The sequence below is a fragment of the Callorhinchus milii genome, unplaced genomic scaffold, assembly GCF_018977255.1.
Source record: "Callorhinchus milii isolate IMCB2004 unplaced genomic scaffold, IMCB_Cmil_1.0 Scaffold3, whole genome shotgun sequence".
Classification (NCBI taxonomy): domain Eukaryota; kingdom Metazoa; phylum Chordata; class Chondrichthyes; order Chimaeriformes; family Callorhinchidae; genus Callorhinchus; species Callorhinchus milii.
Window position 1 is genome coordinate 36,681,977 of NW_024704744.1, and position 25,985 is coordinate 36,707,961.

Here is a 25,985-nt window from a genome sequence, read left to right on the forward strand (position 1 = left end):
GGACAAGTGATCCAGGACAGGGTCAGATGTGTTCCACTTTGATTAAAATATTTCTTGGAGTGTGGACTTTTTGTATAAACTTACACCCTATTCTAATTGCTTCTCCCCTTAAACCAGTAGCGTGATATATCAGGACAGCACAATGTGAAAAACGTTCTTAGTCATTGAAGATTCAATTGTATAATCTTAAAAAAATGTTTACCACCACCATGTTTTGAACTAGCATTTACAGTTCAAAGTACTCTATTCACCCAGCGTAAGCACATTTCACCTTGCCTTTTATTAGATATTACATTTGAACATGATTGTGAGTGTCACAGAGTTGAAGTTACAAGAGCATGAGATATTCAATCTTAAAGTAATTGAAATGGTCATAATTATTGGAATTGCAATAACCTACTGCCATTTTTGTTATGCAGTATGGGAAAGCAGTGAAGGAGATTAACTTCAACTCGTTCCTCATAACTGACCATCAAAGAAGGAAAGTCCTGTACAATACAATTCATGGACAGTCTGAGGAGGTTACATGGTCAAATAGCAAAGTGAGATACTAATAACAATTAATACTGTTAAACTGTTATCAGCAGAATAATAAAGTTACCAAGTCAGTTACCAAGAGCAATTAATAGTTATTATCTGAATAATAATTCTTACATTTGATATTGCACCTTGTCACATTAAAATGTCCCAAAGCGCTTCACAGTATCACTGTTATGTGTAGTGACAGACACAATGTCGAAATATTTTTTGTCTGCTTTTCTGTGCTGTAAAATGTATACAATAGTGCATAAAAAGGGTATGAACTGTAGTAAAGTTCCTTTCTTTCCCCAAACTGTCGAAAATCTGCCAATGACTTAGATTTAACTAAATGTGATACTTGTATATAAAGTTGCCACACACTGACATATTTAGGATAATTTGGCTAAGTTTCCTTTGAAGATTATGAACTACTAATACAGTTGCAGCATGTTTTATTTAAATGATGATATAAAATAGCAATTGTGCCTAATGCAATGTTTAAATGTATCTTCCAGATCCTTTATCCCACATTGACAGCATGACCTGTCTGGGAACCTCATTGTGTACTTCTGACGAAATTAAATTGGAGGGTATTTCAACCAATATTACTCTCAGACTTTACATAAAAACCAGTTCAGAATTGAATTTATAGCAGCCTGTAGTTTGGCCTGCCTTCCCCCTACCGCTAAGAAAAAGAAGCAATGCATGATCTTGATACATATAATGGCCCACATTAGAAATAAGGCCAGTGCAGTAACGATAGCATTCTGTTTTGTAATTTTGAGTGCCTCTCTTCATATTATGATACATAATCTTACTGCATTTCCGAAACAAAATTCTGAAAAATGAACGTACCTGGATAGCTTTTTATATTATGGAAAATTCTGTTGTATCCTGTTGCACGGACCAGAGTAATAGACAGCAACAGCAGAAAAGCACTTGTTTCTTTTAAAGCCATGTTTGCAGATTAAATCTGTAAAGTATCAATAAAAAAGGTTAAAAACATTAGCAGAAAATAATTTATCTTTTGAAAAACTCTTTTGAGTAAGATTTCAAAGTTATAGCATTAGGTGGAATGCTACATCTGAGATTTTAAAAGACTGCACTTTTCAGAAATATTTTGTAAATATGAACTGTCCTTCAGTATCTAGGATCACAGCTACAGCGTTTAATTTTTACAGTTTATCATTTTCTCCGACTATTCTTGATCACTCTTATTCAATAGCTAAATTCTAAACTTAGAAACATAGTACAGAAGGAGTCCATTCAGCCTATTGAGGCTGCACTGGACAAGGATATCACTTCAGTCTCATCACCCTTATCCCCATATCCCTTCAAGCCCCTCTCATATGCTTGCATTATATTTGTATCAAAAAAATCTGCGGGGGAGGATCCCAAAAACTACTTGCATCAACTAAAGAGGAATTTAAATCCAAGGACAAGGATCTTGAATTCAATATGCTGGGGCTGGGGAGCTAATGGAGCCGAGCGAGAATGGGGGTGACAGACTCACAGAGCCTTGTTGAAGGAGAGGACACGAGCTGTAGATTTCTGGACAGTCTGCAGCCTGTGAAGGGAATCCGCTGAGCATGATGATGAGCCTGATGATTCGAATAGTCTAGCTCAGAAATGATGAAGAATTTCATAAGTCTCGGTGGATCGGGATAGATAAGGCCGGTTATATTATGGAGGTGAGAGAAAGCTGAGCAAGTGACAGCCTGCATGTAGAGCTTAAAGGACAATTGAGGGTTGAACAGGATACAAAGGTTTTGGACTGGCTCCGTGAGATGGAGTTGGTTTGTTTTCAAGGCTTCCTTGACCTTGTCACACTCAGAGGACTGGAAACTGAAATTCAAACATACCTAAACCAGCATATGATGTCTCCAGATCCTTGCTTCTGCATGTGATGTTTCCAAAACGTTGACCTCCAAAATTGTGGAACATCTGATGAAGATGTGTTCTGAAGCGATAAATGTTTCTGTATTTATATAGAGATCCTAAACATATCTGTAAATTCTGTGGCTCCTCCCTTTAAACTAGAAGTATTAATTATACAGTCTGTATGTATATTTTTTAAAACATCAAACTGTTGTATCAGATTATGGTGTTTGTCTGTGTTTAAAGTTGCCTTGCCTTCTTTGGGATTGGTCTTCGACTGATGCAGACAGTTTCATCTCCAAATATAGATCAGGCCTTGTAAAGTATTACCTTCAGATAAGATTTTAAAACATATTTTTATGGAACTGTTAAAAAAAATTGTCTGAAAACAATGTGTTTATTTGAATCTAGAGGTTTTGTATGGTAGAAAAAANTGACTTTTTNGAATATTAAAAACATTGAGCAATATATTAATATTAAGTGATATGTTGTTATTTTGCAAGTATTATTCAATTTGGATTCAAGGGAACAGAAGCAATTTTTATCACCTATATTCACTGGAATTGCAGTTATGTACCAAATTAAGTGTTTATCATAATGTCAAGTAATGATAAAGTATAAGTTGTATACCTTTGGCTATTGGACTCAAAGGTTAACGTATTGCTTTGTGTGCTAGGAGGCACTGATACGGTTACGAGAAAACATTCCTCTCCATGGGCAATCTATTTTGAGCAATATACTTTCATTACTCTGATGTACTGTATATGTGGAGTCCTGTAGCTCAGTGGTTAGAGCGCTCGTCTCGCAAGTGAGAGACCTGGGTTCGATTCCCGGCAGGGCGAAACCTTGGGCACGTTTCCTCACTCCACATGCTTCACTCCACAATTGACTTTATTATAAATAATCCTTGCATTTGATACAGCGCTTTTCACATCTTCTAGATGTCTCAAAGCACTTCACAAAATATAGTGTAAAGTGAATTGATTGTATACTTGTGGGCGAAATGTGGCAGCCAATTGCACACATCAGTGTTCCACAAACAGTCGTGGATTGAAGTGACCAAATTATTATTTTTTTTAAGGATTATTATCCCGGAAAAGCGATCCACCAATCGTCTAACAACCGGGTTCCTACTTACTGCTAGGTAAACAAAGGCGTGCGGAGTAAGCAAACTTGCACAATATTTTGCCTCTAACCACTGAGCTAAAGGACTCCAACAAATATTTATCATTATTTGTTTAGATTGGTTCATAGTGCAACCAGATTCTTCAGTATTACATGTTTATTAGATGCAGAAATGGATCCAAACTGTTTACACTGTGTATGTTTATAGCACTCTCCAATACACCACAACCTATGGTATATTATTTAGGAAATTCTATATGTTTTTTAAAATATGTAACACATTCTTCAATTTTACAGGCGCTTAAATAGTGAAATTCAGTGTCAAATGTTTGATTACAGCTCACAGTGCATTCAATTATTATGATAGAACCTGTTACATGTTTTTGGTCATCTGGGTGTTTAACATACGGAAAACCATCACCATGCTTAAGAGTATCCAAACCAAACTGAGACTTCTATGCAAGGCACCTATACATGGAAATTTCCTGTGTTGGGAATGGAATGCACACTCACCCTAGAGGGACACATCCTGTTTACTTATTCCAGAGATAATTAGGTCCGGGTTGGCAAGAGCCAAGGTTTGGGGACCTGAGTGTGTGTTGGGGCACAGCTGGAATTTAACAAGCTAAAACTACTTTGTTTGCCATTAAAGTGCTATTAGTCAGTATTCCCTCTGCTTGACCAGCTAGGACCACCTGCCCTGTTAGAGCTTTGGCTTGTAAAGTTAATAGGAGATGAGTGAGAAGAATCCCTGTCCCCAATGTCTGCTCCTCCAAGTCCTAGATGAGGAACCTGACGACAAAGATCGCCAGAGTTGACTTGATTCTGACATTCCATTACCAAGCATGTCATCTTGGAGCCAGTTCAACTCCCTCTTAGCCTCCAAGTGGACAGTAACTAGTTGGTATAAGGACACTGTTACAGTATTAAACAGTGTTTCTGACAAATTAAAGGCAAAAGAATATTAGAATGTAGAAACCAAAATGACAGATGAACTGGTTCTGTTATACACAAAATATAGTGTTTACAAAGATTATACAGTATATCTCAATCAGAACTTTATTTCTGAGGTCTTATGATCCAGTTTATGATCTACAAATGTAAATATGAATGCAAAACCAAATTTGTTTCATGTATCCTTACATGTCTGCACCTGTATTCCTATATGGATATTGCTCTCATGCTCAATGTTTTGAAAGAAAAATGTTTCTGCGGTTAAATTTGCTTATAGTTGATATATTCCCCTTATTTTCATATCTTCAGTGCTACATATTCCCAACACCCTGCAATTAGAATGGTACGGACATCATGATTGAATAGTTCACAGTTAAAATTATTCTTATTTTAACTCTTGTAATGTAACAAAGACAGCATTTGGTGGTTACTCTGATTTTTAAATAAAAATAAAAAAGTTAAACAGAAAATTTGCATCAGGTTTCTGACTTTTTGACCTCAATACATTTACTAGCAAGAAAAGCAGCAAGATATTCCTACATGTATTTACATTTTATTTAGAACATAAACTTGTGAGGCTATGCTATTCAATCATAGAAGTTTACTGTCCAGTGGAAGACCATTTGGCCTTCATGGCTTCAAGCACTCCGAGACGCTACCACATGTAAAGGCGCTTTATAAGTGTTCCAGTGGAATTCTTCAGAGCCCCAGCATAATTTTCACATCCAAAGATGATTGTGACATTGCACCTGGTATTTGCGCCCAGGCTTCCCTCTGAATTCTAGAAAAGATAGCACTTTCTGTCAGTATCTTCAGTACTACTTTCCTTTTCTATGTTTATCCCTTCTGATTGCTTCTCTTTTACCCTTCCATTCTCACTGTCACCCTCTTCAGTAAAAATGTCGGTAAAATCCTGCCATTTCTTCATCCGCTCGTGAAAAATTAAAATCAGCTGAATACCAGCCAAAGCAGTGCACCGAAAATGATTATTTATCTTAACCCAACTGCATTAAAATGTCTCCCATTCTTTCCTATCTTTACCCCTTGGGCATTGCTCCTTCACTTGCACTGTGTAGTTGCACCTCTACTTAGCTTCTCTACTTGTCTGTTTCCTTTCCTGACTTAATCTCTCACATATGCAGCCATTGTTTTGGGGACATCTATAAAGCATGGCATACAATGCATGTTTGTGTTCCTGCCAAAACATATTTGACATTACCATTTACTTAAAATGTTCATAAAAGAGTAAAATTAGTGGCAATATTTATAACTTTTTAGTGCAGTTTTTAGGCAGCAGTTGTGTTATTTGTATGAACACAGAAGTTTGGCTCAAGTGTTAGCAAAACATTCAGCTCATTGACTTGGTCTTCATATCTGATCCACAATGGGTAAGGAAGTGATAGACAGATGCAAACACATTGTTGAGAACTGACAGCCAAGCTACATCTCTTTGATGTTTATAGACATGAACTCTGGAACAGGACATTTTATCAAGTTCGCAGGGCTACATGCTTCAGACTGAATTCAGACTGGGATGAAGAGTTTTCACAATAGCTTTTCAATAGGGCTATAGTAAAAACAATAATAATCCTTGCATTTTATATAGCGCTTTTCATGTCTTCTAGACGTCTCAAAGCGCTTCACATATTAGAATGTAAAGTGAATTGACTGTGTATTTGTGGGCGAAATGCGACAGCCAATTGGGCACAGCAGTGTCCCCACAAACAGTCATGGATTGAAGTGACCAATTTTATTATTGATTTTTTTTCTTGAGGGATTATTACCAGGCGTGTGGAGTAAGGAAACTTGCCCAAGGTTTCGCCCTGCCGGGAATCGAACCCAGGTCTCTCGCTTACAAAGCAAGTGCTCTAACCACTGAGCTACAGGACTCCATGTGTTCAAACCCAAGGTAGATTTGGTTAGGTGAAATATTGCAGGTGTAGACGGCCTGATAAGTACAGCCACTTTCTCTTGAAATCTCACACTATTTTACCAGGATTTCATCTGTCTGTCACCTGCTTGCCCATTGTAGATCAAGAATAAATACCAAGCCAATGAGCTGAATGTTTTATAACTGAAAATCCACTCCGATTTTGATAGAGTGGGGGATGTATCCTTCCCCTCCTTCGAGTACCTTACTCTCTACCATCCCTCCAATCTTTCCCTTAAATTTCTCCTTGTTTACTAACCCCTCCCAAAGATTCCCTCACCTTCCTCTCTGACATCTCCTCCCTTCTAGCTTCCCTCTGCCTCTGTTCTGAATGCCTCCTTAACCTAGGCAACTTCAACCTGCATTTCACCCCCTCTTGCTCTACCTCCACTGACTTCTCCCTCTTCTCCTCTCACAATCTCTCCCTCCATATCCACTCTGCCACTCACATCCATGGCCACCCACTTGACTTGATGATTACCTGAAGCCTCAGCATCCGGACCTCACCATCAGCGACAGAAACATCTCAGACCATTACTTCATCTCCCTTAACTCCTCAATCCCTCTTCCCACCACACAATCTACCTCCATCTCCTATTGCCCTGGAGTCATCTGAACTCCTCCCTCTCTGGGCCTTGTTCAACTACTTATGCTTCTCGGTCATTCTCCTCCACAACTCCCTCCTCCACTCTCGATGGCCTTGCCCCTTTCACCTCCCGAACCACCACCTACTCACGGAAGTTACCCTGGTACACCAGCCACCTGTGCTTCCTCAAGGCACAGGTGCGTGCCGCTGAACGCACTTGGCTCAAATCTGATTTAACGGTCCACTGGCAGATCTGGCTGGACCACATAAAAATTTACCACTCTGCCCTCGCCTCCGCTAAATCGTCCTTCTATTCCAAGGTAATCTTGGAGGCCAAGGACAACCTCAGGCTCCTCTTCTCCACTACCAACCGGCTCCTCCACCCTCTCATTCTTCGTCCATCCTCTCCTCCAACTCCAACTGTGAGGTGATGCTGGATTTCCTTGAGAGCAAAATCAAGGGCTCAACCGCTTCTGCCCTCCCAATCACCACCCACTCCCCATCTCTCCCTCAATCCTGTTCACTCCCTCTGCTCAGCAGGCTCCAGCCTGCTCCATGTCCCCCACTCGGCCTGCCCCATCATCAGCAGTTGGGCCTTCAGCCTCGCTGCCCTCACCCTTTGGACCTCCATCCCACATCCCTTCGTCTTGCTTCCTCCTTGCCTCCTTCAAGGCACGTCTCAAGATACTCCTCTTTGACCGCTTATTCAGCCACCCTCCTGATCCAACCTACTGCTCGGGTCCAGCACCTTGAGAGGTCCTCCTGGTGTGAAAGACTCTATACAAATGTAATTTGTTGTGGTATCATTGTGGTCACCTCGACAGTTTTTGACTTGATTGTCCCAGTGGTGAAGGTACCTGCCATGTGCTTCTCAATTGCCTCATTCTGATTATAAATGTCTGTAATTAATTTAAAGCCATTTGTCTTTCAACTGAGCATTATACCATGTTGTAGAAGATGATGTTTGAAATTGTCTTTGACACAGTCATTGATGAAGATGAGAAGTATAAAGAGCAATGTTGTTTCTATGTGACTATTGAGATAAGAAAGCAGTTGTGAATTCATCTGAGACTCTGTGTCTGGTGTGAAGGGGGCTATATAAATGCAAGTTGTTGTTGTTGTTCAACATCAACTTGATGTTGACTTATTTTGAGGAAGATATGTTTGTACATTTCTGTAGACATTTTGCATTTATTTTGTTGCAGTAACTGATGGTGGATAACTTGGTGATCCTAATTGAGGCTCAGTCATTATTCTAGCTCTCAGCAGTCCAAACCTCTGCTGTTCTGCTGAAATTGTAAAGGCATCATTATCCCATGTTTGATGTGCTCACTAAAGTGCTTGGTAAGTGCATTTTGCTGGCAAATTAAAAAGAATAAAAAGAACATTTGAAAAGGGAAAATAAAATGACAGATGTTTTCTTGCGTACAAAATGTAATATTCTGAAGTCTCATATCTTATTATTGTAAATATTAACGCAATAACAATTTCAGGTTTCTTTTATTTTCTTACAAAGAAAGTAGTTGCATTTTTTGTATTACATTATCATGTCAAAATCTTTCAAAGCATGTCACAAGTTATGCCTGTCACTTGTATGACTACTTTTGTAGAGAAACGCAAATGATCAATCCATCTGGAGCTTTGTTGATTAAGGAGAAACTTGTTTCTTTCTAAGTGTATAGTATGTGCTTGTTGGCATCATTCTGCTATTTGTTTTAGAAGAAACATTCATATATTTGCATCTGTTTCTCCTAACACTTGCTGTGTATTCACACAAATTGCACTTTGGGCAATTAAGCACTGAACTTCTCCATGGTCTCAGCGTTAATACAGTGAGCTCCATTATGATGCTATGTTTGGGATCCACTATAGTGAGGCACAATGTGGGTCTCACTGTGCATAGTCCAACCGGCCAACTCGCATACCAGCTAACAATATTTTAAAGGGTATTGAAAAAGCGAAACCAGAACAGTACTAGAGTGCAGCAAGACAGAACAAGAGGACATAGGTTTAGAATTGCAAAGGACAACTTCAGGACAGATACCAGGCTTTTTCTTTTTTCTCAGAGCATAATTAATGATTTGTCTGAGCTGCCAGGAAGGATGGTTGAGGCCAAGCCATTGGGCGTATTTAGAAAATCAGCTTGATGCTGTGATGGGGAGATGGTAGGGTGGGTACAGTGTTCTGAAGGGATGACATCAGATAGGCTAAAGGGCTTTCTTCATCTGAACAATGAAGAATACACACTCCCAGAATACACACCAGAACATCCTCCCATCACAGTATTCAGCTCGTGCTTAAATTGAGTGCAATGTTCTGGCCTCAGTCATCGTTCCTGGTAACCCATTTAGTCATTACCCTCTGCATAAATATTTCCTGGTACCTATACTGAAATTTTCCTTTACAACCATAAAACCCTTGTCCACTTGCTCAGTCCGTTCTAGCTGTCCTACAGATGGGCATTAAAGATCCCATGGCACTACTCAAAAAGAGAATGGATATTTGCCTGTTGTCCGAGCCCTCAATCCCCCAAAGTGCAAGGCTGATTATAGAACCTCTGTTTGCACAATTATTGGTGTCTTTGTCTACAGCCCCAGTTACTGGCTAAGGTGCAGTTTAACCCACAAAATACACAATCGATTCACTTTACAGTATATTCTGTGAAGCACTTAGGTGCCTCAAAGACATGATGAGGCGCTTTCTCAAATGCAAGGATTATTGTTATGTATACTTTACATAACTGGTAGTTGTGGCTGCCTGAAGCTCACGCTGTGTATAGCTCAGAGGAGGACTTGAATGTAGCAGGGAGCTAGAGCTATGTGTAACAAAGAGTTGCGCCTAACTATTGACTTTGAGTGTATAACGTTTATATAGAAACATTCAATCATATTTTTTCTTAAATCACCATTTATTTGACTGTGTATTAATACAAAACATATTATGCATTTGTAATAAAACAATTTGAAAATTCCAGTTTGCCTAGAGCATTGCTTACAGAAATATATTATTCCATACGTACAGCATTTGCTTCAGTACAATAACATTTTATAAATTTTAAGAGCATGCGTATATTTATACAGAATATATACATTGCAGGTGTCTTGTAGATGCATTTAATGAATAATATGCCAGTAATAAATTGAATTATCTAATAATTTATGTAACATCAGATGAAGAAAATAATGTTGGCATGCTTCAATATAGACAGAAAGGGGATGATTAGCTATTGATGTGTTTCAATTTCAGTTGTGTTTTTGAAAGCTGTTGAGAATTTTAGACTATTAACTCAATCAGAGGCAGTTAATTGCTGGTGATAAATAAGTTAGGAAAATTGGAGCATCGAATAGCCAATAATCTTTTTTTTAGTTCTGAGAAACAAAATAATTTCATAATTTCCTCACTCTGGGAGGGACACTGTTTATACAGTAGTGTAGTAACAGAAACTCTGAAGTGGAAACTTGAGTGGAAAATCAAAAATTTGTTGCGTAAAATAATTCACGTAATTATTTCTGAAACAATATTTATCAGAAGACGAGTTTGCATCTTAATCGTTCAATGCAGATGGTAAAACTGGATGATCTTGTTTCAAGCAAATGCAAGTGCCAGACAAATGCAGCACAATAATTTACTGGTAAGAAACATGTTTCTTAAAAAAAAATGGTGACTTCTCTTTTGTTTGGTTGTTGTGTTATAGCTTTTTTCTGCAATTATTCCGTTAACTTAATTTCATTGTTTTAATTTCAGTTTAATTCAAAAAATGCAGTCAAATCGTCAACTTGCAACTGAACATTTTCAAAGTGATACATATCACGATGGATAAATTAAAAAACCTGAGAATGTTGAATGCATTTGATCAGAGGAATATAAAGCATCGGATTCGTATGATTGTATCTGTAGGTAGACCTGGTCATTTTCATACAGGTGTAATATAGCAGTTCCTGAGGCTTGATCAACATGGTTAGATAGACATTCATCATATGTGTACACTACAGGTTCCTCATTTTTATGTAAGGCAAGCCAAAGTGCTCCTCCACTGACATATACATGATAATTAAATTGATAGATGCCTGCAATTTCACACGTAAAAATCCCTGTTGATGGATTATAGTTATTATTTTGATTGATTAGTATTTGGTCAAACACTATTGGTTGTTCTGCTGTTGCGTGTGAATTGGAAAGAAGGGCTGTGAAGGCTGGGACAGGACTCAGCAATCCATTGGGGTGCTCTCCTGTTGTAATGTAGCCGTTATAGGCTCCGTATTTGGGTGGAGGCATAATAATCTCTCCTGGTGGGCCTGGCGGGCCAGGGAGTCCTGGTTGCCCAGGGGGTCCTGCTAATCCGATTGGTCCAGGTTGACCAATTGGGCCAGATGCAATTTTTCCATAATAAACACCTGAAGGTCCTGGAGGACCAGGGAGACCTGGATCACCTTTCTCTCCTCGGCTGCCTGAACTTCCTTTTGACCCTGTTGCACCCATTGGCCCAGTTAGTCCTGAAGCTCCTCTCAAACCTGCTTCACCAGGATAACCAGGTGGCCCTTGAACACCTGGACGTCCTGGGCTACCTGATTTGCCAGGTTGCCCAGCAGGTCCTGTATTGCCTTTGTACCCAAGAGGCCCTCTAATTCCCTGTGGCCCCTGAGAACCTGGTTGTCCTGTAGATCCTGATTTTCCTGGGGCACCACCTGGTCCAGGGTCACCCTTTAATCCTGGATACCCTCGTGGACCTATTGGTCCTAATTGTCCTTTTTCACCTCCTTGACCAGTTGCACCAGTTGAACCTCTAGGACCTTGAGGTCCCGGTGGACCAAGTGGCCCCACAGGTCCAGGCGCACCATTGGCACCAGGTTGTCCTGCTTCTCCTTTCTCTCCAGGAAAACCAGAGTGACCAACAGGACCAGGTTCTCCTTTAGATCCTGGTGCACCTGTTTTCCCAAAACCGGGAAGTCCAGGAGAACCTGACAAACCACGTGGACCAGGGTTCCCCTTGGGGCCAGGAGCTCCTGGTGACCCTGGAGCACCATCAGCTCCAGGCTTCCCAGTCGCTGGTTTCCCAGGCAGCCCTATATGTCCCTTTGCTCCTGGTTCCCCTGTATATCCAGGTAGGCCTGGGGGACCCATTGCACCTTTATCACCTGGTGCACCGGGTTCACCAGCGGCTCCTGGAGATCCTAATCCTGCTGGGCCAGAGGGCCCTTGGGGTCCTGGTGCTCCCTGAAGACCTCTGTTTCCAGGACGGCCTGGAATCCCAATTCCCTTTTCTCCCTTTGGACCAGGTTGGCCAGGATAACCTGGGTGTCCTTTCTCTCCAGGTGCTCCTGCTGTTCCTGGAGAACCTGCTGCTCCTTGAGGACCTGGTTTACCTGCTATGGACAATCCCAGTGGGCCAGGTGATCCTTTGGTTCCCATTCGGCCTCTTGGTCCTTGGAGACCTGAAGGTCCACTGTCACCTTTTTCTCCAGGAGCTCCTGTTTCTCCTGGCTTTCCTGGTGCTCCTGGAAAACCTGGTTTTCCTGCACCAGACAACCCCATTGGTCCTGGTTTTCCGGGCTTACCGGGTGATCCTGGCATTCCGACACCTGTTTTACCAGGATATCCTTGTGGTCCTTGTGGTCCAGGGGGCCCTGGAGGTCCAGGTGGGCCTGTTGCTTCACTCTCTGTTATTTAAAATGTTAAAGGTAATTTGGATTATAGGACTTGGGCATGAATCCTGTTCAATAATACAGAAGCCTACCATTCTAGTCATAACTTATCCTCCACCTTTTAAAAAATGTTTATCTTAAGAGTGCAAAATTATAATTTTGTTTCAAAACAAAACTGGGGCTAATTTGCATCAGGGTCTATATTTTCTCTATTAACATAGTATTTTACATAATTGGCTGCTGCGTTTCGCCCACAAAACTGACAGTCAATCCACTTGACAGTATATCCTGTGAAGCGCTTTGAGACATCTCGAAGATATGATAAGGCGTTATATCAAATGCAAGGATTAATATTATTATTATTTTGGAGTTCCCAGAACTTGGCAAATTGTTGAATTCTATCTTAACTGTGAAGTCCAGTTACTGTCGTTCTAAAATAACTTCCAGAAAAAGAAATGGCTTCAAAATTAAGGCTGTATTTAATAATTTGCAAAATTCTGGAGACTATATAATGCTAATCAACTCAGGAAATCATGGATGGGAGATAGAATTGCTCTCCAATTGTTGGTATTGAAAGAAAAGCATAAAGCATTAAATATCAGGCATAAAGTTTGGAATTTGTGTTTAAAGTTAATTTATGTGTGGTATTAAGTAGCTATGAACATTGGGGGTCCGATAAAAGATAAGGTAAATCAAAATGTTCTTCCTTAATGTACTTGCAAAATGCAAATATAGTTTTTGTATGGTGCATGAAAAGTTTGTGGTGGTTATTTGAATTGTGTAAATTCAATTTTGAAAGTATCTAATTCACAATGTTTTGCCTGATATCTAATCCATAATGCATTACACTAGTTGTAAATAGCAGGTAAATCATAGAGAATAAGCAGTTGTCTTGCAGCACAAGGACTGTGAATGATCATTTACTTCACACTAACAAAAATTGCACACTGCTGACCTGTGCCTTCAGAGTCACCATTCTGCACATAATCTTCAGCGATCTGTGAAGTATAACCTTTTACATCAGAGGCTGCAATACAAAAAAAGATTGATTTTTTAATTTCTTTTAATTTTTTGCACCTCGTGTTTAAATATAATTGCATTGAAAATGCATTTCCAATGTAACATTTTTGTCTTATGTTAAATAATTTATGCAAAGGAAAATTTCTAGCCAAGTTATAATCATTTTGTAATATCAGTTCTACTACCGAGTGTGCACTAGTTCAATGTGAATATCCTGCACATTCTGCAGAGTAACTCCACTCTTATATTTGACTCAATATTCTTCACCCAAGATGGGGTTTGACTTCCATATTTACAGTGACTTACAGTTTGCCTAGAAAACACACAGTTACTACACTTTGCAGTGAATCTTGTGAAGCGCTTTGAGATGTCCTCTTTACATGAAAGATGCCATATCAACTGCAAAGATTATTATCAGGAATAACTAAATTTTCATATTTAGGGTTACGATGTTTTCGTCCAAAGGTTATTACAACAACAACAAGATTCCATTTATAGAGCACCTTTCACGTCGGGAGGACGTCCCAAGGTGCTGTACAGTTGGGTCAGGACCCGAGCAGGGGGGAAATGATCAGGGTGAGGGGAGGGAAGGGAGGGAGCGAGGAGGGGGTAGAGAGTCGAGAGGGGAGCTGAAGGCACTGTCAAAGAGAAAGGTCTTGAGACCGGCCTTGAAGGAGGAAAGGGAGGAGGCAGCGAAGGCACTGGGGGATGGAGTTCCAGAGCCTGGGGGCTGAGAGGCTGAAGGCCCGGCCACCGATGGTAGGGCGGTTGGGGCGGGGGATGTGGAGCAGACCGGAGCCAGAGGAACGGAGGGTATGGGCAGGTAGGTAGGGGGATAGTAGGTCAGAGAGGTAGGAGGGAGCAAGGCCGTGAATGGGCTTGTAGGTGAGGATGAGGATCTTGAATTCGATCCTCTGGGGGATGGGGAGCCAGTGGAGGCGAGCGAGGGTGGGAGTGATGTGGTCCCGAAGCCTGGTGCGGGACAGTACACGAGCTGCAGAGTTCTGAATGACCTGCAGCTTGTGGAGGGAGGTGGCGGGAAGGCCGACGAGGAGAGAGTTCCCATAGTCCAGCCTTGAGGTGATAAAGGCGTGGACCAGAGTTTCAGCAGCGTGAGGGGTGAGGTAATGCCGTAGTCTGGCGATGTTTCGGAGGTGATGGAAGGCGGTGCCAGTTGTGGCGCGGATATGGGGAAGAAAGGACAGCTCAGGGTCGAACAGAACCCCGAGGTTCCTGACTGGCTTTGAGAGGTGGAGAGTGCAGCCTTGGATGCTGATGCTGTCAGCGCCTGAGGTGCGGAGGCGCTGACGTGAGCCAATCAGGAGGGCCTCAGTTTTGCGCACGTTGAGCTGAAGAAAGTTGTCTCTCGTCCAGGACTCGATGTCGGACAGGCAGCTGTCAGGACATCGGTGGTCGTGGAGTTGAGGGTAGAGGAGGAAAGGTAGAGTTGGGTGTCATCCGCATACATGTGGAAGTTAACCCCATGTCTGTGGATGATGTCACCAAGGGGGAGCATATAGAAGGTGAAGAGGAGGGGACCGAGGACAGAGCCCTGAGGGACACCGCACGAGACAGTGCGGGGGCTGGAGGAAAAGCCATTCGTGGAAACAAAGTGAAGACGGTGGGAGAGGTACGACCTAAACCACTCAAGGACAGGGCCTTGAAGGTTAAGGTGGAAGGACAAGCAGTGGAGGAGGATAGCGTGGTCGACCGTATCGAATGCTGCCGATAGGTCGAGGAGGACGAGGAGGCAGAGGGAGCCCTGGTCACAGATGGTCAGGATGTCATTGGTGACCTTGACCAGGGCAGTTTCTGTGCTATGGGCAAAACGGAAACCCGACTGAAGGGGTTTGAATAATGAATGGGTGGAGAGGAAAGTGCAGCTGGAAGGTGACAACTCATTCCAGGACCTTGGACAGGAAGGGGAGGTTGGAGATGGGCCGGTAGCTTGATAGCTGCGACGCATCAAGGGAGGGTTATTTCAAGGTGGGAGTGATGGTGGCAGTTTTTAAGGGAATGGGAACAGAGCCAGAGGAGAGGGACAGGTTGACGATGTCTGTGATATGTGGGGCAAGGAGGTGGAGCTGGGAGATAAGGAGTGGAGTGGGGATGGGGTCAAGGGAGCAGGTGGTGGGTTTCAGGGATAGGATGAGTTTGGTGACAGAGGGTGGGGAAACGGGTACGAAAGTGTGTAGGGGAGGATGGGTAGGAGTCGGAGTGTGGGAGGGTGGGTGGATGTTGGAGGGAAAGTGACCGCGGAGCGAATTCCCTTGATTTTGGATCTTCATACAGGACTATACAGCTAATCCTTAATTGCAGCTTTGATTAGTTCTCTTTCCAATGTTTGAAGGAACCCTTACGCACATGTTCATTGAGAGTCTTGTAAGTGTTAAATACAAACACATTTAGCATAGCACTTTCTTTTAAAACAAAGTTTTATGCTCTAGAAGAGGCTGGTTTTATCGTCAAGGCTCATTTTGATGTTGCCTGAAATCTATATAACTTTTTAAATAATCTTGTGTCCAGACTTCAGCATAGTGTAGCAGCACGTTATGAGTGAGCACTCTGCTCCAAAGTTGAAAGGTTTGGTTTGTTCTCTGTATTATAATTTCCTTAATTGGGACCTCTTGTGAATGCTTTGAGGTGATTGTTTTTCTTTTGAAGAACATAAGAAATGCTGTAAAGTGAGTCATGCTCCATTCCTCACCACCAACCAGTTCAGAAGCTGAATCTGTCTGCCTTTTCTTTTGAGTAAAGGGTCTAATGTGGTTGGAGTACTTGCGATTTGTCAGTTAAAAAACGGATATGGAAAATGAGCAGGAAAAAAAATTGCTGCTTGTACTATGAATGAACTTTGTTGATTGCTCATCAGTTAATTTAGCCAGTTCTATATTAAGGTTGCAAACAATTTGATCCCAGAATCAGGAAGCTGAAAAAATATTTCAGAATAAGATCTACCTTACCTCCATAGCTTTTTACGTTCTTGCGCATGTAGGCATATCTATCATATCCAGTCCCATAGACTAGGGTCACGGACAGCAACAGAAGAAGAGCACCGATTTGTTGAGGAATCATTTTCGCAGTTCAAATCTGTAAAGCGTTAGTACAATTGTTAGAACTATTGGTAGAAAAATAGCTTAGAAATGTTATTTAAGCTTTAAAAAATTGAATATAATTTTAACAGTTCATTGAGTAGGTGTTGTTGATTATGCTGCAAGATATGTTTCAAAATAATATCGATTTCAAGGATAACTGAAAGGTCCTGGGAAGGGTATTGAGCTTCAAGGCTAATTCTTTAACAGGTTCTCAGACCATAACTTGCACAGCAGTGTTGTGATAGATTTGTAAAATTCAAAGCCAACAGCCTAAATGGGTGGCATGAATTTAACAGAAATGAGTCTAAGAAATTAGATCTAAGAGAACAGTAAAAGAGAAGAGAACAATAAATCAGGAAAAACATTTATTGAAGAGTGCTTTTATACTGCTAATATAGAAATCAAATCTGATACATACCAGCATATTTTGCCTGCAAAGTCTTTCTTCAGTGTAATATCCCAGATGGGCTATTCTCTGAAATTGTTGAGATCGAACAGGAGAAGTGTTTCCCAACGATATATGCTGTTGTATTTATATATGAGAGATTCTCTACATATCTCTAAATTTGACAGCTCCTCCCTTTAAAAGTGCAAGTGCTAATTATGGAGTATATTATTTAACGTGGAAAAGTTAAATCAAGTTAGTGGGTTACTTGTGGTTAGTTGCCTTGCCTTCTTTGGCACTGGTCTCCAACTCGTGTGGACAATTTCAAAAACAAATGTAGAACAGATCTTGTAAAATAAATTCTGATCTGGCTTTGAAAGATCTAAATTTTATTTAAAGCCACAGCACAATATAAGTGCAAAAATTAAATATAAAAAAAATTAGCCTTTGTGAAGATAGTGTCGTTTTGCTTGATGTATATAAAAACTATAAAACCCTTTTTTTTATCTTAGCCTATTTCTCATGAAGCTATTTACCTCTGTTCTTTGTACCTTTGTTAGTTTTCTTAAGTACATCTTAAAATACAGTATATCTTTTTGTTGTTTTTGCAGAAGGTCAAGTATAAAGGGTAAAGGCCATTCACTGTCTTGTCCATAACTTTCAGATGTTGTATCATTATTAAAAATATGATCCCGGAAAGATTTTCTTTAAGTCCAATATATTTATTAGGTAAAAGGAGGGTTGGATGTCAACTGTTGTGGGGATGAAGTAACTTTAGGATTTAAAAGTTATTATTCAGGTGTAGTTTGGGTTGTGTTATTGTGCGATTATTCTTTAACCTTTTAAAAACTGGAAATGCAGCAGATCTAATTTTGGCTGAAAGAATGTGAAAAATAAAAGTCTTTAAGCCTTTGATTTGGGATTTTTTCAGCCACTTCATTTTTCCATTAAGAAAGAAAGAACAAACAGTAATAATACCTGCAAAAGCATTGCAATATTTTTTTCTGGTTCTGGCTCAAATTACCAATTTTTATTTCAAATCATATTTTGAAATTGCCAAAATGGGATTCAAATCCATGACTCATAGTACAGTAACAATACCATCACCCTACCATTCCCACTGCTCTTCCCGCTTCCCTTTGTTCAGCTAACACACAATATACATCCCCCAACCCCCTCTTTGCCATCATCACTGGCCTTGCCTTCAACCATTACAACATCTTGCATTTATTTAATGCACTTCGCATGGGATGGTGTCTTGGAGCGCTTAAACCCCTAACTTCTGGAACTCCCTGTCTCGATCCCTCCACCTCTCCCCCTCTATATCTATCTTTAAATCCTGTTTAAATCCATCCTTGGGACGTCCTCCTGACGTGAAAGGCACTATATAAATGTAATTTGTTGTTGTTTTTGTTAAATCCCACCTTAGGACTTATCTCTTTAACTATGCCCATGATCTCCCTTTGCTCCCTTTCTCCATTCTTTCTTGCTTGTCATCCAAACCTGCTACTGAGAAAGCTCTTGAGATGCTATCCTGCATGAAGGGTGCTATATTAATGTAAGTTGTAATGGAGAGATCATGGGTAGATTTTTGGAATTGAAGGGTTTTGTGATAAAACAGCACAGCCCCTTATAACATACTTCACCATGGGGTGAATTTCTTAAAACGCAGCGGCACTGTGGACTCCATTCACCACGCTGGCTGGATTTTTGTGATCAAATGGCCGACTTCTGGGTCATTAGATTGATGCCACTTATGCTTTGCTCTGACATTAGGGGTGATCTAATGACCTGGGATTCAAGTATTTTAACCTCCCGAGCTTTTTTATAAAAGGCTGAAGTCGAGGTTGTCAGCTCACCAATAACATCTCTCCCTGCTTTACACATGGGTAGCAAAGAGCAAGTGATGTTGGGACAACCTGATGCAGAATACAGACTTTTTTTTCTTTAACGCAAAACCAGTTGATGCACATGTGGATCTGCTACCACACCTCACTATAATATGGAGTGGAAATTTGTGGAACCCAAATATCATATGAAAGAGGGATTCACTGCTATGCAAATCAAAGTTCTAATCTCTAAAACCAGTGAACTAAAGTAATACTCCCCTCACCACGAAATGAAGATTGGAATATAAGATATATAATATGGAAACTCTGTTTTCCCACTGTACTGATGCAAAATCATATTCATTATCAGTTTGCATTCACCTAAAATAATTATGTCAAATTCTTGGAGTGCATTGTACAAAGCAAATTCAATGTTGTGTTATACCCATAAAATCACTCCACTGACCCTCCATTAACACCTTCTTCGTCACTATCACTGTGAGCATAGCTCACAGTTGTGGGGTCAACATCCAGAGGTGAATTCAGATGTTCAGTAAAGCAGATACTTCAGTGTGAATCATCGATGTATCACTACATTTTGAATTTTTTGTTTCATTCAAAGAAGTGTATAAATGAAGCTATAATAGGACAGACACTTTTTTACAGACACTTATTTGTGGAATTATTTGTTTGCATCTCATGCAAAGTGGGGCCTCCTTGGAGCTGAACTGGCTTCAAGGTAGCAAGCCTGGCAACGGAATGTCAAAATCGAACCAGCCCTCTGTGGTGGTCTTGGTATTCCGGTTTCTGAGCCAGGGAAGTCAGCAGTGTTCCAGGACAATGCTGATAACAACAACTGTTGTGGAGTCCTGTAGCTCAGTGGTTAGAGCACTCGATTTGCAAGCGAGAGACCTGAGTTCAATTCCAGGCAGGGGGAAACCTTGGGCAAGTTTCCTTACTCCACACGCCTAATAATAATCCCTCCAAAAAACCAAAAACAATAATTAAATTGGTCATTTTTCAATCTACGACTGTTTGTGGGACATTGCTGTGCACAATTGGCTGCCGCGTTCGCCCACAAATATACAGTCAATTCACTTTACAGTGTGTTCTGTGAAGCGCTTTGGGACGTCCTCCCGACGTGAAAAGCGCTATATCAAATGCAAGGATTATTATTATTATTATAAACTGGCTCATTGGCAGGATCTGGAAGGGCAGACCAGTCACTGGGCCCAAGGAGTCATCCCACTCAGTTCCTGTTAATCTTGCAAGCCAAAGCCCTAATGCGCATTCCATTCCAGCAATCTATCTCTGACATTTCTATGTGTAGATGGAATGCATGGAAATCTCAGTTTGGTTTAGATACTCTTAAGCATGGTGATGGGTTTCGCCATGTGTCAGACACTCGGCTGACCCCAAAAAATAGCAGAACAGGGATTCCCTGTTAAAACTAAAACTATCACCTTTGAGGAAGAGGTGAAAAAGGCAAATGTGTAATAAAAATAATAATAATAATCCTTGCATTTGATATAGTGCCGTATCATGTCGTTGAGACATCTCAAAGCACTTCACAGAACATATTGTAAAGTGGATTGACTGCATTTTGCGGGCAAAACACAGCAGCCAATTGCGCACAGCAGTGTCCCACAAACAGTCGTGGATTGAATTACCAATTGTTTTTTTGAGGGATTATTACCCCTGGAAAGGAATCCACCAATCGACTAACAACCTGGTTCCTATTTTCTGTAACTCTTCAAGCACAAATGATGCGGTGTATGCAAAGGTTATATTGTGTATCCATTGAGATTTGTTTCTTTACTCTTAATCCAATCAATCATGGATTTCAAAAATGTTATTGTACTTAATTTATTTCCCCTTATTTCCCCTGTATTACCATGTGAATACGCCTGTCATTGTTTGTGTTATTTTAATTCATGCTTTAAATGTTTTCACATTTGCTTCCGTTGAAACTTTGAGGTTGTTTTCGTGGTCAGTGATTTAATCACATCAGATATCCATTTTGTTTTCTGGTTCCAACACCCTACATTTATAGTGTCACAGTGCCTATAATTGAACATTGCAACATTCAGGGCTGCTTATTTTATTTTGTGTAATGCAAGGATCACAGCACTTGGTGGTGCCCTTGTTTTTGGAAAAAAAGCTAAAATCAAATAAGTTACCATGTTCTGATATTTTTGACAGCATTAAAATGTACTGTCCAAAAAAAACCTTTGGTTCAATTCTATGGTATATCTTTGCTATAATTTTAATTTGCAGTTAGGATTTTAAAGCTGTACCCCTAATGGAGCATCATAATGTATTAGAATGGAAAAAAAGCCAGTCCATTTTAGTCTTTTTCAATCTCATCTATTCTGCTTTGAGGAATATACAAAAACAGGAACATAAGGAGGCTATTTTAGCACACCAAGCCCTCTCTACTGTTTATTTAAACCTTGGCAGATCTTTTCATCTCAATTCCCCACTCTTTTACCTTACCCTACCTCTATTACCTATGCATCTCTCCTTCTTATTGTATTTGTTTATTTACTATATGTTTCTTTACTCTCAATTCAATCATAGATTTCAAAAATAATAATAATAATCCTTGCATTTGATATAGCGCCTTATCATGTCGTTGAGACTTTTCAAAGCGCTTCACAGAATATACTGTAAAGTGAAATGACTATACTTTGTGGCCGAAACGCTGCAGCCAATTGCGTGTAGCAGTGTCCCACAAATAGTCGTGGGTTGATTGACCCCCCAAATTATTTTATTTTTTTGAATGGATTATTTCCCTCGGAAAGTGATCCGCCAATTGACTAACAAGCAGGTTCCTACTTACTGCAAGGTAAACAGAGGCGTGTGGAATAAGAAAACTTGGCTAAAGTTTCACCCTGCCAGGAATCGAACCCAGGTCCTCTCACTTGCGAGGCGAGCGCTCTAACCACTGAGCTACGGGACTCCACTGATGAAGTGTGAAACATTCATAGTTCATTTTACCCGCTGAAGAGGGTCATTGCACTATAAGTCTACCTTATGTTCCTTTCACTTTGAATAACATTGGAGGAGAGGGAGGGAGTGAGGTGAACAATCAGACTGCTTAGTGTTAAAGTTATTGCTATGAGTGTCCCTGCCAGCCTCTTGTGTGGAACAGCGCTGTTAGGAGTGAGTGAGGTTCACAGAGATAGTGTTAAATATTGCTATACAGAGCAGTATTGCATCCTAATGGGGGAGTTGGCAAAGGGAGGTCTAACCCAGACCACTTTCCTTCTCTACCATTGGGGCTGGTCAGTTACACCTGCCTCTATGCAGTCCCATTAAACCCTCCCAGGTCAGCTACAGCTAGGGGTTCGCTTTCAATCAAGCCCTTCAAACGCGCTAGCTAACCTGAATGTCGAGTCAGTGAAACACACAACAAAGTGTTGCTGCTGGTGAATGTGGTCTGGTGGATAAAGCCTTCTGCCCTGCCCCATTACTGTTAATGTAACAATAATAATAATAACTATTGCATTTGATATAGTGCCTTATTATGTCTTTGAGATGTCTCAGAGCGATTCACAGAATATACTGTAAAGTGAATTGACTGTATATTTTGTGGGCAAAATGTATAACGTTGAACCAGATTACGTCCATCACCATCACACTCAAACCATCCAACACACTGCACTTAATTTATCCCCACCCCCCCATTTAAATGCAAGCACTCCGAGACCCTGCACGAAGGGTGCTACGTAAATGCAAGTTGTTTTTTATTATTCCATTCCTCAATTTTTTTTCTAGTTTGTTGAACCCACATATATCCAATGACGATCTTTGTAACTTGTTCCACAAACATATTACTTTATTGGGTCATATTGTTCAACAACAAAAATAAATACATTTATATAGCACCTTTCACATCAGGAAGATGTCCCAAAATGCTGGACAGTCAAGGGGGGTTCGATTTGGGAGGGGGGGGGATCAAGGAGGTGGATGTGAGTATGAAGATGAACCAAATGCAAAGAGGAGATATTTTAGTCGAACCTTGAAAAAGGATAGGGAAGGAGCAAATCAAAGGGTCTCAGGGATGAAGTTCCAAAGAGTGGTGGCACATAGGCTGAAGGCCTGATTGCCGATGGTGGGGTAGACAGGGCAGGGGACATGAAGCAGGCTAGCGCCTGCCGAACGAAGGGAGTGAGCAGGTTGGTAAAGATTTAACAGGTCGCAGAGGTACACTGGGGAAAGATTGTGGAAGACTTTAAAAATGAGGATTTGGATCTTGAACTGAATCCTCTGGGGGACGTCAGTGGAGTCAGGCAAGATTGGGGGTAATAGGTTCAAGGATCTCATTTCACAAGATGACACCAGCTCAGAGTTCTGAATATTCTGCAGTTTGTGGAGGGAAGAGTTGCAAGATCTGAGAGTTGGCATAGTGTAGTCTGGATGTGATAAAAACATGGATAAGGGTCTTGGCGGCCTGGAGGGAGTGGTAGTGTCAGAGGCAGTAAATGTTACGGCGTTGAGAGAAAGCTGAACAGGTATGGATGTAAGATTTAAATGTCATGCTTAGTCCTGATTTCCTATTAATGACAACTAGAATTTCCTGGCAGTTTAACAAATACTTGATTAACAAATGGCTCAATTATTCATCAGCCTTGCTATGAAAAAAAATGGTAAATAAGAAGGCATTCTGGAGAGGATGTGTTGAAATTCAAGTAGGAATCTATTTACATGAATGATTATTTTAGTGTGTGGAGCTTGGTGATTGGTAGTATCACTCTGCGTTCTCAATGGTTTCTGGTGTGGTTGTATTGTAATAGTAGTTTGAAGTCATTTCCAGCCACTTACACAGATTTGTGGCATTCCAGTATGAGTGACAGATTTGAATGTGGCTTGTGGAGGAATTGCTTTTAATTCATTTTGTGTGTGTGTGTTTTTTAAAAACAAGACAGAAATGTTGGAAATTGACAATAGTCCAATCAGTTTCAGAGGCAAAAGATAGATTAATATTTTGGAAATGACCCACTCACATTCTGATGAAAGTTGAAGGACTTTTTTCTTCAGATGATGATTTGACCCACATTTGCTTAGCAGAATTTTTTGTTTTACAAGAACTTTTAATGTTGGTGCAGTGTGGAAAAACATGGCTGATGCTATTTCCAGAAAATGACTGTTGCTGATATCGAATCCTGAATGTTCTGACTTCCAGCAGTAAAAATGTCTGATTCCTGGGTTGATCACTGACAGATCACTGTCAACATCACTGCATGGGAAACCAGACAGTCTCTGCACTGAATTCAACTGTCCACAGGGCACCTGTGCATATCAATGGCAAGCTATGCAGTTTTAGTGACAAATGACAATTTGTCCATCTGCGACCGGTGCTCCCTCTGCCTCCTTGTCCTCCTTGACCTCTCTACTGACTTTGATACCATTGATCACTCTATTCTTCTCCACCGTCTCTCCTCACACCTCAACCTTCATGGTTCTGTCCTTGAATGATTCCGTCTCCACAAATGGTTTCTCCTCTAGCCCCCACATCTTTTTGTGCGGCATTCCTCAGGGCTCTGTCCTTGGTTCCCCTCCTCTTCAATATCTCTATGCTCCCTCTGGTGACATCATCCGCAGACATGAGGTCAATTTCCACATTTATGTGGATGACATCCAACTATATCTCACTGCCTCCACCCTCGACTCCAGGACCACTGCTGTCCTGACAGAATGTCTGTCAGACATCAAGTCATGGGTGAGAGCTAACTTTCTACATTTGAAAGTCAACAAGACCGAGGCCCTCCTTATTGGCTCCTGTCAATTGGCTTCTGTCAAGCTGACCAAAAATAGTTTTGTTTTATAACTGACTATTTTTGCTGATTTTCAGTCTGTCACTGACTAAAATAAAAATAGAAAACATTGACGAGTTGATTTCCAGTTTCACCATTTATTTAATTGGGTATAATGAAAGGTTTCTTCAGAAATTAGTACATAACATGACTTGAATCCAGTTTATCAAAGTTCACTTGATTTAGAGCTTCATTTGTAATTTCAAACTGAGGCATCATTAGACTTTTTTTCTATTTCCCTCCTCTCCTGAAGGTGATGACATGTGCTAGAATATGGCTTCCCAGAAGCTGTCAACCTTCAGCTTCTCACCCAAGTAGTCATGCCCTTAGAATAGACAGTAATTTCAGAGGATAATTCATTATGGATCCTCTCTTCATACATTGTATCAGTACCATGGCTTCCAATAGGTATTACTGGACAGAGATTATGAGTGTGAGCAAGTACTTGTTGAAATTTCCCACCTTGCTGTGTCATTGAGCTCCCCTCCCCTAACTATCTGAATGGCGATCAAATAACAGCATAGACCATTAAAACTGGCTTCCTGGTCTGCGTGGTTCAGCATCACATCAGGTGGTCCTTTAACCACAGAACTATCAGTGGAATTGACAAGAAATATTGTTAAACTTTTTTGTACATTTCAAAAAATTTTATTTACACATGTCTTTGTTATATATACATTTAATTACTTTTTTTATCTCAAAGAGCAGCTATGAATCATACAATTAATAATTCAACTTGTAATTGAATGTGCTGGTTTATAAAAGGCATTGATCAAAAGGGAACACACAGATGGTAACCGGAAAAAGTACAGTCACTTTATAATAAAATCTTGTAAAGCGCTTTAACTTGTTTCAACAATGTGATAAGGGGCAATATCAAATGCAAGGAGTAAATCAAAAGATGACGTTTGAATAATAATGTAAATAATATGAATGAATGCTATCAGTGGAGGAGGTTGAATTCTGATTTCTACAAATCTGCTAATACAGAAAGCAAAAGATTAGGTGCTGATAAAGTGATCGTGTGGTGAATCAAAAGTCTTTCTTAAAAGGCAAGTTTGAAGTTAATAAACTACAGGGAGCATATTATTTCTGGTAAAACATTCATCCTCATACCAGTTTGATCGATGTGGGCTTTTTGCGTAAGGCAAACCTAGATGGTCAGATTCAAGTACATACATTGACGATATAACTGCAGGAAGC

At 40.5% G+C, this 25,985-nt stretch overlaps 2 protein-coding genes and 1 non-coding gene across 3 annotated transcripts in view; 1 reads left to right on the forward strand and 2 right to left on the reverse strand.

Annotated features, from left to right (window-relative positions):
* nt5dc1 (5'-nucleotidase domain containing 1) overlaps positions 1-25,985 on the forward strand; it is a 265,220-nt gene that overhangs the window by 60,133 nt on the left and 179,102 nt on the right. The gene's annotated exons all lie outside the window — the stretch shown is intronic.
* On the reverse strand, positions 6,295-6,366 carry trnat-ugu. The gene has a single exon. It is a non-coding gene; the product is annotated as a tRNA-Thr (tRNA).
* col10a1b (collagen, type X, alpha 1b) overlaps positions 10,800-25,985 on the reverse strand; it is a 55,940-nt gene continuing 40,754 nt past the window's right edge. Inside the window, exons 5-8 of the mRNA XM_007899671.2 lie at positions 23,973-24,205; positions 16,618-16,677; positions 13,590-13,661; positions 10,800-12,649 (exon numbers count right to left, since the gene is read on the reverse strand). Of these exons, the coding sequence (XP_007897862.2) occupies positions 10,800-12,649; positions 13,590-13,661; positions 16,618-16,677; positions 23,973-24,205 (2,215 nt within the window). The remainder of the gene's footprint in view (positions 12,650-13,589; positions 13,662-16,617; positions 16,678-23,972; positions 24,206-25,985) is intronic.